Source organism: Sesamum indicum, linkage group LG7, assembly GCF_026168435.1.
Source record: "Sesamum indicum cultivar Baizhima isolate 11 linkage group LG7, ASM2616843v1, whole genome shotgun sequence".
NCBI classification, from domain to species: domain Eukaryota; kingdom Viridiplantae; phylum Streptophyta; class Magnoliopsida; order Lamiales; family Pedaliaceae; genus Sesamum; species Sesamum indicum.
This window is the reverse complement of record NC_142663.1, coordinates 14,988,957-15,001,377: the sequence shown is the minus strand read 5'-3', so window position 1 is coordinate 15,001,377 and position 12,421 is coordinate 14,988,957. Positions and strand designations below refer to the sequence as shown.

Below are 12,421 nucleotides of genomic sequence, written 5' to 3'. Positions count from 1 at the left end.
CACCCCATCTTTCGGACTGTAAGTGTGACATAATTCACTAAATAACATAACCGCCCACCGTGGGGCTCGAACCCACGACCACAAGGTTAAGAGCCTTGCGCTCTACCGACTGAGCTAGACGGGCTTGTTGGAAGGATTTTAAATTTTTTGTTTACTTGGACAGGGGGAAAAATTTTACGAAAATCAAATATAACATTCAACTGGTTTCATGAAATTTTATGAATTAAGCAATCAACGGTCATGTTATTATTATTTTTATTGTTCAGGATAATTATTTGATAAAAATAAAATATAATTAACCCAAATTTAATAGAACAATGATTATTCAGAAATCTATATATTGTTGATTTTACCAATGTCACATGAAATAAGAAGATTGTAACAAAAAGATGGATCCAACTTTTGATGATGGAATATCAACTAATTACCCACTAAGGTTGATCCCATCCCCTCAAAGTGTGAATGTGTTACCTAAACCATGAAATGGACAACAATAACTGCCTTCAACTTCTCCATCATTTTTTCATATGCTTAGACATCAAATTTTGCAAAATACCCTCTAACTACAATTCAATAAATGAATCCACCTTTTCCTAACTTTATAATTCTGATATAATAGAAAAAAAATATTCATATTTGCTTCGTTTTCTTTTATTTTCAAGTCCAAAAAGCTAATCCGTATCATAAAAAACTATGAATTTGATGGATCCAATGCTCATTGTCAAGAAAAATATATCTACGTACTGAATTGGGTTTGCTAGAGAAAATTTATTACTGCCCATATATTTTAATTACTATAAATTTAACTTTATTCACCACGACAAAAGTATTCATCATAATACATTTAATCATGACAGACGTTTTTGCCAATTTACAAAATCACAACCAATAAACGTTATGTCACCATAATCGATAACCATTTACAATATTTTTTTTATTTGTTTTAAATTATAGCACTTAGCCAGCGTCAAATGCTATATTTGTTGCAGTGAGTTAAAAACATTTGACCTCCAAGCTTTTGTGGAAAAGTCTTGCAGAATTCAGTATCATCCAATGTACTATATCATTCTCAATTTTAATTCTATTTAATTTATGACTTTTTTTTTCCTTGAAATGCAAATAGTAAAATCAAGTTTATTTTATTTTTAATTTGGGTCACTCTGAATTAGGTGAGACTGTAATTTTTATTTTATTTTGTGAGTGCAGCAAAAAGGGTTTTTTATAAAAATTAAATTACATTATTTAGTTGGAAAAGTAGCTTTGAGATGTTTGGTTTAGATTATTTTTTAGAAAATATAAAAATAATTAATTTATCAGCCGTATATTTTATTTTATTATTAGTAATAATTTGAAAATAAACATAAGCTGTTTTTTTTTTTTTTGGTATTTTCAATTTTGTGTAAAATTACTGAAAGGTCAAAATGTACTCTAATTATCTCTACCAAGAACAAAAAGAAATAAACAAATAATAATAATAATAATAACCAAGAAGGTTTTAAACTTATGCGTTGGTGTGAAAACTTCAAACCCCTCTTAGAGAGAGAGAGAGAGAGGATGGTGGTGTAGTTGAACACGCAGAGGGTATTGGGTTTCTGGTTGATGTTTTGGGTAAAAAATCGGACCCCATTTGAAAATTTGGATCTACAGATGGAGCCCGCAAACAAGCACTTTTTGTACTGCGTTTCAAGCACTTCATGATCTGATGGTTGGTGGAAATCTTTGTTTGCCCAGATTGTTATATTTGCTTTTACGGATGATTTATGCGCCAGTGTGTTTTGTTTTTGTGGGTGGGTTTCAAAGATCTGTTGTTTTGAGTGTTTGTCTGCTGTCTCATTTGGCTGTTTATGCGGTCTTCAATGGGATGTCAAGTTGTAGAGGATATTAGATTCCAAGTGATTCTTCTAAGTGTGGAATTCATGGAGAAACATTAGTTTAGTGCTGAATTTTGAAATAATTGCAATTGCAGGTGTGAAGGCTGAGTATAGCTCTCTACACTATAGAAATGCTATCTTTGATTAGTAATAGCTTTTTGGAAATCGACTGTTTACCAAACTCTGGTGTGAACAAGACATATAAAGAACAAGGAACAGAACTCCAACATGTTATTTTGGTTGACATGATTGGATTAACCTCTTGATTGAACTAGATTGATATTTTCTCATATCAATGTTGTCATTTGGTATAGGGTGTTTGGAGGAAGATTCGTGTAACCAATGTAATTAGTAGGGATAAGGTTTTGATATGTTTTGTTGCATTAAGTTGAATTTATTTGTCTGTAAGTGAATCATGCATTTGGCTTGAAGGCCTCAAGTTCTTGATGGTGTGATCTTGAATTCAAATTTGAGTGGTGAAATTGAGCACTTATGTATTCAGCCGGTGAAACTGAATGGGAGGATTAGAAATGCTAAGACTAGAGAACAGGGTATTTGTCCATTCTTATACTGTGCTTTTACTTTCAGATTTGATTGAAGGTACTTACGAAAAGCAAGGGTTAATAGTCTAGATTGAAGTTGTCATTGGGATTGATGGTCTTCTGTGATGTTGCTCTGTTCAAGAAATCTACAATTAAGTTGCCAGATGCGAAATTAGATGCTGTTGTACTTTTTCCTCTTTTATACGTGAAAACATATGAAACACAGAAATTATTTAATGCCATCTTATGTGCTAGAGAGAGAGTGGGAGAGACTGATTAGTCCTTTTTGTTAGTTGTACTTACAATGAACTTATGTTTACATTACTTAAGAAATTATATAATTCTTATCGTCAAATAGCAAATATTACAACCTTCTTCTATGACAGGTCATGCAAGGATTACTAATCCGTACTTTTTCTTCTTACAAAGTAGTTTTCGTAATGGCAGAGATTCGAAGTCTTTCTAGAATAACTGACAGGAAGTCTCTTGGTTCTTTATTCTCATAATAACCTATGTTGTCTGGCTTCTGCCAACATTTACACTCTTAATGTGCAGTTCTGTTATTTCATTCATTTGTAAAGGACAAGATGTCCTTTACCTCTACTGGTCAGTTATTACGTTTCGCCTCTGTCAAATAATGTGTTCCTGTCATTTTTGATTCTGCAGGACTTTTCATATGTTCAACTAGTTCTTTGACTGCAATGACTGTAGAGCTTACACAGTTTGCTGTTTTTGGTTATAACTTGCGACAAAAGGGGTAGCAGTTTTGAGACGAAAAATTATTTGAAGTGCTACTTCAAATTTCTGCTAACATGGTCTTGAGTAAATTTGCTGAGTTTCTTTCTTCTGCAGCAACTCGTTTGTCAGCCCCAAAGACTTCTAATCTTTCATATAAATCACCCGGATTGCCTCCACTTTCTGGCTCTCTTCATGGTTATACCTTTTCCGGCCCAGAGAAGAAGACTAATTTGAGACTCTCCTCATCCCTACAAGATTTGTCTGCTTATCGCCAGCTTGATACAGAAGGTGATCTTATCCATAGCCCCAGAATAGAAAGAAGTTCAAGTCGTGCATTATTGCCAAAGCTTTTGCAACAAGAAAATGGTGCATCAAGCTTTTCCAAGGAGAAGGTATCACCTATTTCATCTGGAAGGAAGAAATGGGTGCGAGTTCTTTGTGTTTTCCTCTGTTTATTGTTGTTCACTTGTCTTTGTTACGCCCTGCTGTTCCTTTACTCGAACTGGTCTAGAGGACCATCCAGGTTCTATGTTGTGATCGACTGTGGTAGCACTGGAACCCGTGTTTATGTATATCAGGCATCCGTTAATCACCAAAAAGATGATAATCTTCCTATTTTATTAAAATCGTTGCCTGAAGGATTCCAGAGGAAATCTGGCTCCCAGAGAGGCCGGGCTTACAACAGAATGGAGACTGAGCCTGGATTTGACAAATTGGTACGAAATATATCTGGACTGAGGAAAGCAATAAAACCTCTTATTAGATGGGCTGAGAAGCAAATTCCAAAAAATGAACATAAGACTACTTCTCTCTTTCTCTATGCTACAGCTGGAGTTCGCAGGCTACCAAGTCCAGACTCTGATTGGCTTCTTAATAATGCTTGGTCAATTCTAAAGAGTTCACCTTTTTTGTGCAAAAAGGAGTGGGTTAAAATTATCACGGGCATGGAGGAAGCCTATTATGGATGGATAGCACTAAATTATCACACTGGTATACTGGGTTCAATTCCTAAAAAGGAAACATATGGTGCACTTGACTTGGGTGGCTCATCACTGCAGGTTACTTTTGAAAGTAAGGTAAGTGACCATGGCGAAACAAGCTTAAAGCTTAGCATTGGCCCTGTTAACCATCATCTAAGTGCCTATTCTTTAGCTGGATACGGGCTCAATGACGCATTTGACAAATCTGTATCTCATCTTCTCAAGAAGTTTCCTCAGGTTAGCAATGCAGATCTGGTTAGTGGAAAAGTCGAAATTAAGCATCCATGTTTGCAGTCTGGTTACAAGTCAAAGTACGTATGTTCCCATTGTTCATCCATACGGCTAAAAGATGGAAGTCCTATTGGCGGGAAAAGATTACCTAAAGGAGGAAAGGCAGGAGTTCCTGTTCAGCTTATTGGAACTCCCAGATGGGAGGAATGCAGTGCACTTGCCAAAGTTGCTGTCAACTTGTCTGAGTGGTCAGATCATAGTTTAGGAACAGATTGCGAGCTGCAACCATGCGCACTTGAACAAAATCTCCCTCGCCCTCATGGCCAATTTTATGCTATGTCTGGCTTCTATGTGGTGTACCGATTTTTCAACTTGACTCCTGATGCTGCCCTGGATGACGTACTAGAGAAGGGTCGTGAATTTTGTGAAAAAACATGGGATGTTGCAAGAAAAAGTGTCGTTCCTCAGCCTTTCATAGAACAATACTGCTTCAGGGCACCGTATGTTGTGCGCCTCTTGAGAGAAGGACTGCACATTACTGATAGCCATGTAATTATCGGTTCTGGAAGCATCACTTGGACCCTTGGAGTTGCTTTGTTTGAAGCTGGAAAGGAATTTCCATACAGGGAAAAAAATTACAGCTATCAGATATTGAGGGTTGAGATAAATCCAATTATTCTTTTGGCTATTTTGTTTGCTTCCTTGTTTGTCCTATTTTGTGCATTTTCATGCATTGGCAATTGGTGGATGCCAAAATTCTTGCGAAGGTCGTATCTCCCGCTTTTCAGACATAATAGTGTGACATCCACATCAGTGCTCAATCTTCCTGCCCCTTTCCGGTTTCAGCGCTGGAGTCCTATCAATACAGGTAATTCTTCTTTCTCATACAATAGCAAAACATGCGGTGTTGTCATAGTGACAAAATTCTTTGAGTTTTTGGAAAATAAAACACGATATTTTCATAGGATATTTGAATTGTGTACATATCTTTTGTAAACACTGGTGCGATGAAGTTCTCCCCAATTTTTCTTTCGTATAGCAATTTGTTTCTGAATCTTACTAAGTATTTATTAAGATTAATTAGCTGGATACAGATGTTTAATACGGGACATCTTTTCTTCTTTTAAATATATAAATTTACTAGATAAACTAGCTTTTAGCAATAGTTTTCAAGCATAATACATTACTTTAACAATATTGGTACATACTTTGTTTGATATATTCCCGAATTATTTGGGAATTGAATGATGAATCTTGTTACGAACATCAGATTTTCATCAAGTTTTTCCCAAATTATCTCGAATAATGCTCAGACAATGAGTTTAAGAGCTATCAAAAGTCGTTCTTGAATTGTGTTTGTTACAATGACTATACTCCACACTTTTCTGAGATTTGATTCTCTGAGATTCTTGATTTCATGCAAAAATATATGATCTGGACCACTTGATTATTCTGATTCAGGGGATGGAAGGGCTAAGATGCCATTGAGCCCCACTGTTGCAAGTTCTCAGCAAAGACAGTTCGACACTGGACTTGGTTTTGGTGGCGGGGCCATTCAGTTGGCTGAATCCTCGTTGTATTCTTCGTCTAGCAGTGTAGCACACAGTTACTCTTCTGGCAGCCTAGGTCAGATGCAATTTGAGAATAGTAACCTTGGTTCCATCTGGACTCCCAATAGAAGTCAAATGCGTCTTCAAAGTAGGAGATCCCAATCCCGAGAAGACCTCAATTCTTCTATTGCTGAGGCACACTTGGCAAAGGTCTAATGAAAATAAATTATCTCGAAAGACTCTTGCGACATAGATCAAGTCAGCGATTCACCATTAACAAGGATAACATAATCTGAATTTTGCTTCTTCTGGATATCTTAACCCCAGGCCTGAAGTGGTTAAACTGCTGAGGCACACTTGGCAAAGATGTAATGCTGCTTGCTGAAAATAAATAATCTTGGAAGATCCTTGCAACATAGAATAGATGAAGAAAGTGCACTAGTATCAAGGATAATATAGTCTTGAGTTTTCCAGCTTCTGGGATGTCTTACCAATAGACCTAAAGTGGTTAAATGTAGGAGGCAGAAAGTTCATCGCCGGATGTGCAAAAAAATTTGTGGACATGCGATCAGGCAGAAGCATTAACAAGAAGCCGAATTTTGTGAACAGCTGGAGACCTATTTCAACTTTGGAAACATCTCTGGACTAGCTGGTAAAGCTTTTGGACAATGGGCGCAGCTGAGAGAGTAAAAGGCATCAGTGAGAATTCGCTGCAACCTTATGGAAGTACAATTGAGGAGGTTCAAGACGACTCTGCTGATGGATTCTTTCGCCTGACATGCGTATTGAAGAATTTTGGGAACTCACCATTTAGGATAAATCTATATTTAACTTATGACACGTATATCGTTGGGTTTCATTTTGTATAAAAATTTTAAGTTGATTGACTAATAGAAACATTCATTTTTGGATGTGTTTGTACGATGTAAAGCAGATGATTTACTTAAATAGGAGTTTTCACGGCAAAGAACCGTGTAACTTAAGCTTATGATACAAGCGGGCATCGTAGTTGTCTCCAGTCTGATGGATATATATATGTTGTGCAGACTTCAGAGGAAGAGAGGTAAGGTGTAGGGAGAAAATCTGGGTACACTTTGGCGATGGATGATGGTAAGAATCGGAAAAGGGAAAAAAGACGGAATAGCGTCGCAGCATTCCCTGGAAAGTGGAAACCCCTTACGAAAAGAGGTCACTTTTTTTGGAAATATGCAAAAGTATAGATGTTTTCAATAATGTAGGATCTTTTAAAAGTTTAAAAATTAAGATATAATTTACAAATATCGAAACGTTAAAGAATACTAAAAGGAACAATGAGAGTAGAAGATGTAGAAAGAGAATACAAAATCACCTTTGATACTTATTATCTTCCTATGTTGAATTAATATTTTTGAAATGCACACCGCATAATTAATCTAAAGCTTTAGCACCGTGTGAATAATAATTAAACAAATTGAATTCAAATAGTTGGTAAACAATTCTCAACAATAATAATTTGTAGTCGTTCAAAGATTGGCAGTAGACAAATTCCGTCGGGAATAATAGCAAATAGTTTTGGATATTGATATTGTATTTTACGATCATAAATTATCGGTAGAAGATATTTCCTTAAAAATATTATAAACGTGAGTTAAATTATTTATTTTGAAATGCAGCAGTAGAAGATACAACATAAATTTCTAAATAAAAAGTAGCGAGCGATTGCAAGCAATATAGCTTGCCTGTCCCCTCCTCTCCTCACTATCAGCAATCGGCAATACAAGAACAAACAGTGTCCAAGAGACCAAAGCGAAAAATAAAAGGGTGGGACTCAGCAAGCATAAAAATCAGATGCAACCCAACAGATCCAAACTGCAATCGGTCGAAGATAAAATTTACTCATGTTCTACCGGGAATTCGGGATACTTGAACTAAAGTTCCTGCAAACCACTAAAACAAGACTCATATGCAACTTCCATCTAATGCCAACACCGTTTCTATCTAAGATTACAATGCAAAATGTCATGCACTAGCAGAAAGCACTTTGAGGGGGCAAAGAGCTTGAGCTCCCGTTCAAGCAACAGCTTCATCAAGCAGCATCTGATCGAAATGCCAAACACCTAACATCCCAAGCATGTATAATCGTTATGAAAAGTAAGGGGGTAATCGACTAGAACAGTGTGATATAATATCCACATGCTAATATCCCAAAAATATAAAAGTGAAAGCACATATTAAAAAGATGAAAATGCTGGTAGAAGCAAAATAGGAGTTATGTCCATACCATGACCTTTACCAACTCTTCTCAGCTGCGCAACATATTCTGATATCTTCTTGATAGATTCCACCTGCAAAAGAAGAAAATATTTTAAGATTAGTTTTATACCATTATATCAAGCAGAACTTGGTAGAACCTCTCTGTTCTTGAAGACAAATACACATGGAAAAGAATCCAAAACCTGCTCAGCCAAATACTCGCTCTCAATAAAATCAGTCAACTGCGCATCATTGTTTCTGGAGGCTACCTGTTATTGAAACTTGGAGATGTTAGCAATAACCATACACCCAGATACACAGCCCTCAAAAATTCCAGATATGCAGCAGATTTCATATTTCAATAGTGACATTGATTCCTAAATCTTATTTGACACATACTATAACAAAATACTACAGTTGGTTTCACAAAGTCAAAAAGGAAATAAAATAAATACAATCCGAGTACACAACTTACAGCATGAAGGTTTAGAAGCTTCTCATTCGTCAACTTCTCTAAAGACAATGCAAGCTCCATAGCTGTAAGATAAGAAGGGAATATCAAGTTAATTTAGTATTTGACTACCATAAGAGTGCCCAAATTCTGACAACAAGATTAATATTGGACATGCTGATGCATGCAACACAGACTTCATATCATTTTTATAGAATAACTAACTCATGCATTTTATGGACAAGAAAAATAAAACTGAATTATTCCATTATCTATCAATTACTCATAGTTATTGCTACTGATTCAATAATAAACTGTCCTATAATTCTTTAAGATGCTCTATGCATGAACTAATGTTCCCATATTAAGTTAAATATTCATCTCATGTATGCAGTTTGAGATAATATATTTCCTCGTATACTTTTTCCCATATAAAATTCAAAATTATCAAAAAGGTTAGTATGAAACAAGTAGTATATGCTACATAGAACAAACATTTGAGGACCCAATTTTTGCAAAATGTGAAATCTTATATGAACCGTGGAGCATAACAAGAGGCGATAGACTATATTATGCTACATGACCTGATAGCAGTATGATTTTCATTGGGTTGAAAATTTATGTCATACAGTCGGGCGCTTGTCATGCATAAATAATAGCTCCAACCGAAACATTGCAGGGAAATTCTTTTGATCCCCAGTACGTCTTAAGTTTATTGCATATACAGGCAGGGAACCTTTGGGATAATGAATGCCCAAAAGGAGTTGAGTTTATAAGAATGACCTAGTTGCTTTTATTGACACCATGAATAAAAATAATCCTACTTCTTTTGAAAAGGATGGAGAATCAGCTATAACAGTTCAAATCATGTCCTATACGAGAACTAACTACACACGTACAACCTATGTTGCTTAATAACCACTCAGTATCAACAGTCAGACACTTGTGATGTGATAACAAAGTTAATGACTGCGAAAGATATCATTTCAAGAAAAGGAAAAGAAATTATCAAGGAAAACTGTCGGCCAACAGGAAATACCATCTATTTGTACTTTATTGCTAACCGAAATGAAATGTAGGATCGAGACAAATTGGTCCAGATTATTGAAGTTAATATCACATAGCCTCCCAAGAATAGACCACCGAATGAATTATGATAGATGCAAAAATGACATCCATTCAATTATAGGATAAATTTGGACCCTTTTCATAGCATATTCCATCCACATAAATCATTCCTATGGTAGTAGGGAACTCTAATTGGGACAGCATATGAAAGAGAAGGATTTACCGTGTAGTGCATCTCCCTTTTCGGCATGCTCAAACTCCGACAGGGGCATCAAGATAGACTGCAACTTCACTTTTCCACCACGCTTGTTCTGAGTTTTGTTGAACAAATGAATATCACCCATCCTACTAAAATTTGTGAAAAATTAAAAAAAAAACATGTTGTATATGATCAAACACCTGGTAAACCATCAATTTTTCAGCATGTTCCCTTTCTTCTAGACTTGATTCCTTGAAAAACCTATAAGACAACAATTGTAAACTCGGGATCAGAGTAAATTCAAAAAAAACAAAAAGCGACTCAAACAGTCCTGATATCAGAAAAATGTTCAGGTATTTACTTAGCAAGCCCCTTGAGTGCAACGTTGTCTCTGTCAAAATAGGCAAACATGGCATGGTAGACATACGACACATTGTACTCCACACTGTAAACACCGCAAAAGTTCCCAAAAAGAGAAAAATAAAATGAATCCATCAGACGAGGAAAAAATCGGAACTAATTTCTTAAGAAAAGAGGAAGAAGAATGAAAATGAGAATTTACAGAACAGAAGATCAAGAGAAGACTAAAATCATAGAAAACCCACTTGATTTGTTCGTTAAGAGCGACTTCACACTCATCGCTGTACTTCTGGCGAGCAAGCGAATCCTGAGGGACGGTGGGCACAAGCATGAGCTCCTTCTTCACTTCTTCGAAGGGCTCGAAAACAACGCCGGTCAAGGGCTTGCTGTTGGTGTGTTTAGCCACACACACGACACACCCATTCCCCTTCCTGCCCAAAAAACTCTTAAAGGAAGAAGACGAGGCAGAGGAAAACAAAGAGCTCAGATTTTCGCCATGGAAGTTCAACAAACCCAAAGTCGGCGCAGATTTCAGAAGCATTTTCAAACCCTTTTTTAACTGTGTATGTGGAGTTGAAATGCAGAGAGATCTGTGTGTAGAAATTGATGGAAAGAAGGAAATGGTGGTGGAATAGAACTCTGTGTGTGTGAGGGGCGAGATATATATAAGTAATAGATTTGTATATATCTATATCTATATCTATGGGAAATCGGGATTGGTGTGAGCCGTTGGATGCGGAGCAGGTGGATGGCGAAGAATGGGCAGTTGAAGGATGCGCGTGGCTGGCTCGTGGAAATGTTGTGGAATCCCGAGATAAAATCTGCTACTGCGGCGACCTGGCTGTTCCAATGTAGGGCCAAAACTTTGGAACATTAAATACTATATTAATGAAAAAGATTCCAATTAATCTATAATCTATGGCTATACTTTATTATTAGGGAGGGGAGAGGAAGAATAACAATTTTTTTAAATTGATTTATATGATTGAAAGAGGAGTAAATTTTAAATATTTTTTTGATTTAGTATGAGAAAAATAAATTAAGAAGAAAAGACTTTTATAATTTATTGAATAATCCTTTTTTTTTGTATAAGAAAATAAATAAATTAATATTATATTAATATAATTTTAGTATATGAAATTTTTTTAAAAATTTATTAATAAAAATGTTTTATCAAGTAAGAATAAGAATATACTTTATCAATATTTTACATCAAAATGAGTATTGTTTATTTAGTTTACATTATTTAGTATACATAAAATAAAAATTAGGGTTAAACATATTTTTCACCCTTGAACTATGCATTTTATCTCAACTGTTCCCATAGACAACACCAATGATGCGTGCTAAAAATTTTGGCCACTCCACAAGGGTATAAGGATCTTTAAGAAAATTCTAAAATTATCGAAGGACTAGCCATGCAAAACAAAGTTTATCACTTCAATACTTAAGTCAGTAACTGTTTAATAAGAAATAAAAGAAAAAATTTGAAATGAAGTGAGAATAATGGTGAAATATGACGTGAGAGTGTTAAATATTCGTGCAGTGCAAAATATAGGTTTGAAATATGCTCAAAATCGAGAGAGAATGGTGCAAGAAAAGAGAATGTTTGAGGATCAATGTGATGTTTCCAAATGATTGCACAAGGCACCTGTTTATAAGCTAGTACTGAGTTGGATATGAAGTCAAATACCGAGTTCCGTACGCCATTAGAGATCTGTTTGGTTTGCTATCATAAGCAACAAACCGTTGGTGATTTGGATAAGTATTGGCTAAGATACGTGAGTTGGACAAAATCCTGTCAGATCTGCCTATTTTTTTGTGAATTAATTACTCATGGACTTTCTAACTCATTTATGCCTAATTTACCTGAAACCAAATGAAGATATTATAGAAGGATGTGTACAAAATATGTTAGCAAGCTATATGAGGTGTCTTCCCAGCTGAAATGAGTTTATTTTTTGGGTCTGTCAGTTTAGTAAAGTAGCAGGTAAACATGTGGGCTTTTAATCTCTGTTGATGGGCTTTATCTGTATTGCTGATGAGCCCTTGGGTTCTTAGCCGGTTGGGCTAGTATGCCTAGTTTGTGGGATTAGTCCAATAATTTTAGAGGCACCAATATACTTATATATGGGTAATAAAAATAAGAACTGTAATTTCTTTTGTCTTTTTTGACCTTATACTTTTATTTTTCTACCT

The 12,421-nt window shown here is 35.6% G+C and overlaps 2 protein-coding genes and 1 non-coding gene across 3 annotated transcripts; 1 reads left to right on the top strand and 2 right to left on the bottom strand.

The window, feature by feature from the left end:
* Positions 1–51: 51 nt before the first annotated feature.
* Positions 52–124, bottom strand: TRNAK-CUU (transfer RNA lysine (anticodon CUU)). The gene has a single exon. It is a non-coding gene; the product is annotated as a tRNA-Lys (tRNA).
* Positions 125–1,496: 1,372 nt separating this feature from the next.
* LOC105167019 (putative apyrase 7) lies at positions 1,497–6,823 on the top strand. Its single transcript, XM_011086570.3, has 3 exons — positions 1,497–1,705; positions 3,080–5,230; positions 5,824–6,823. Exons 2-3 carry the CDS (start codon positions 3,226–3,228, stop codon positions 6,126–6,128), a joined length of 2,310 nt encoding a protein of 769 aa, XP_011084872.1. The 5' UTR covers positions 1,497–1,705; positions 3,080–3,225; the 3' UTR covers positions 6,129–6,823.
* Positions 6,824–7,752: 929 nt separating this feature from the next.
* LOC105167018 (ferritin-2, chloroplastic) lies at positions 7,753–10,887 on the bottom strand. The gene is made up of 8 exons (XM_011086568.3): positions 10,468–10,887; positions 10,224–10,307; positions 10,063–10,123; positions 9,887–9,974; positions 8,620–8,681; positions 8,348–8,413; positions 8,173–8,236; positions 7,753–8,008 (listed from the first exon to the last, which is right to left on the bottom strand). Exons 1-8 carry the CDS (start codon positions 10,761–10,763, stop codon positions 7,962–7,964), a joined length of 768 nt encoding a protein of 255 aa, XP_011084870.1. The 5' UTR covers positions 10,764–10,887; the 3' UTR covers positions 7,753–7,961.
* Between the last annotated feature and the right edge of the window lie 1,534 nt (positions 10,888–12,421).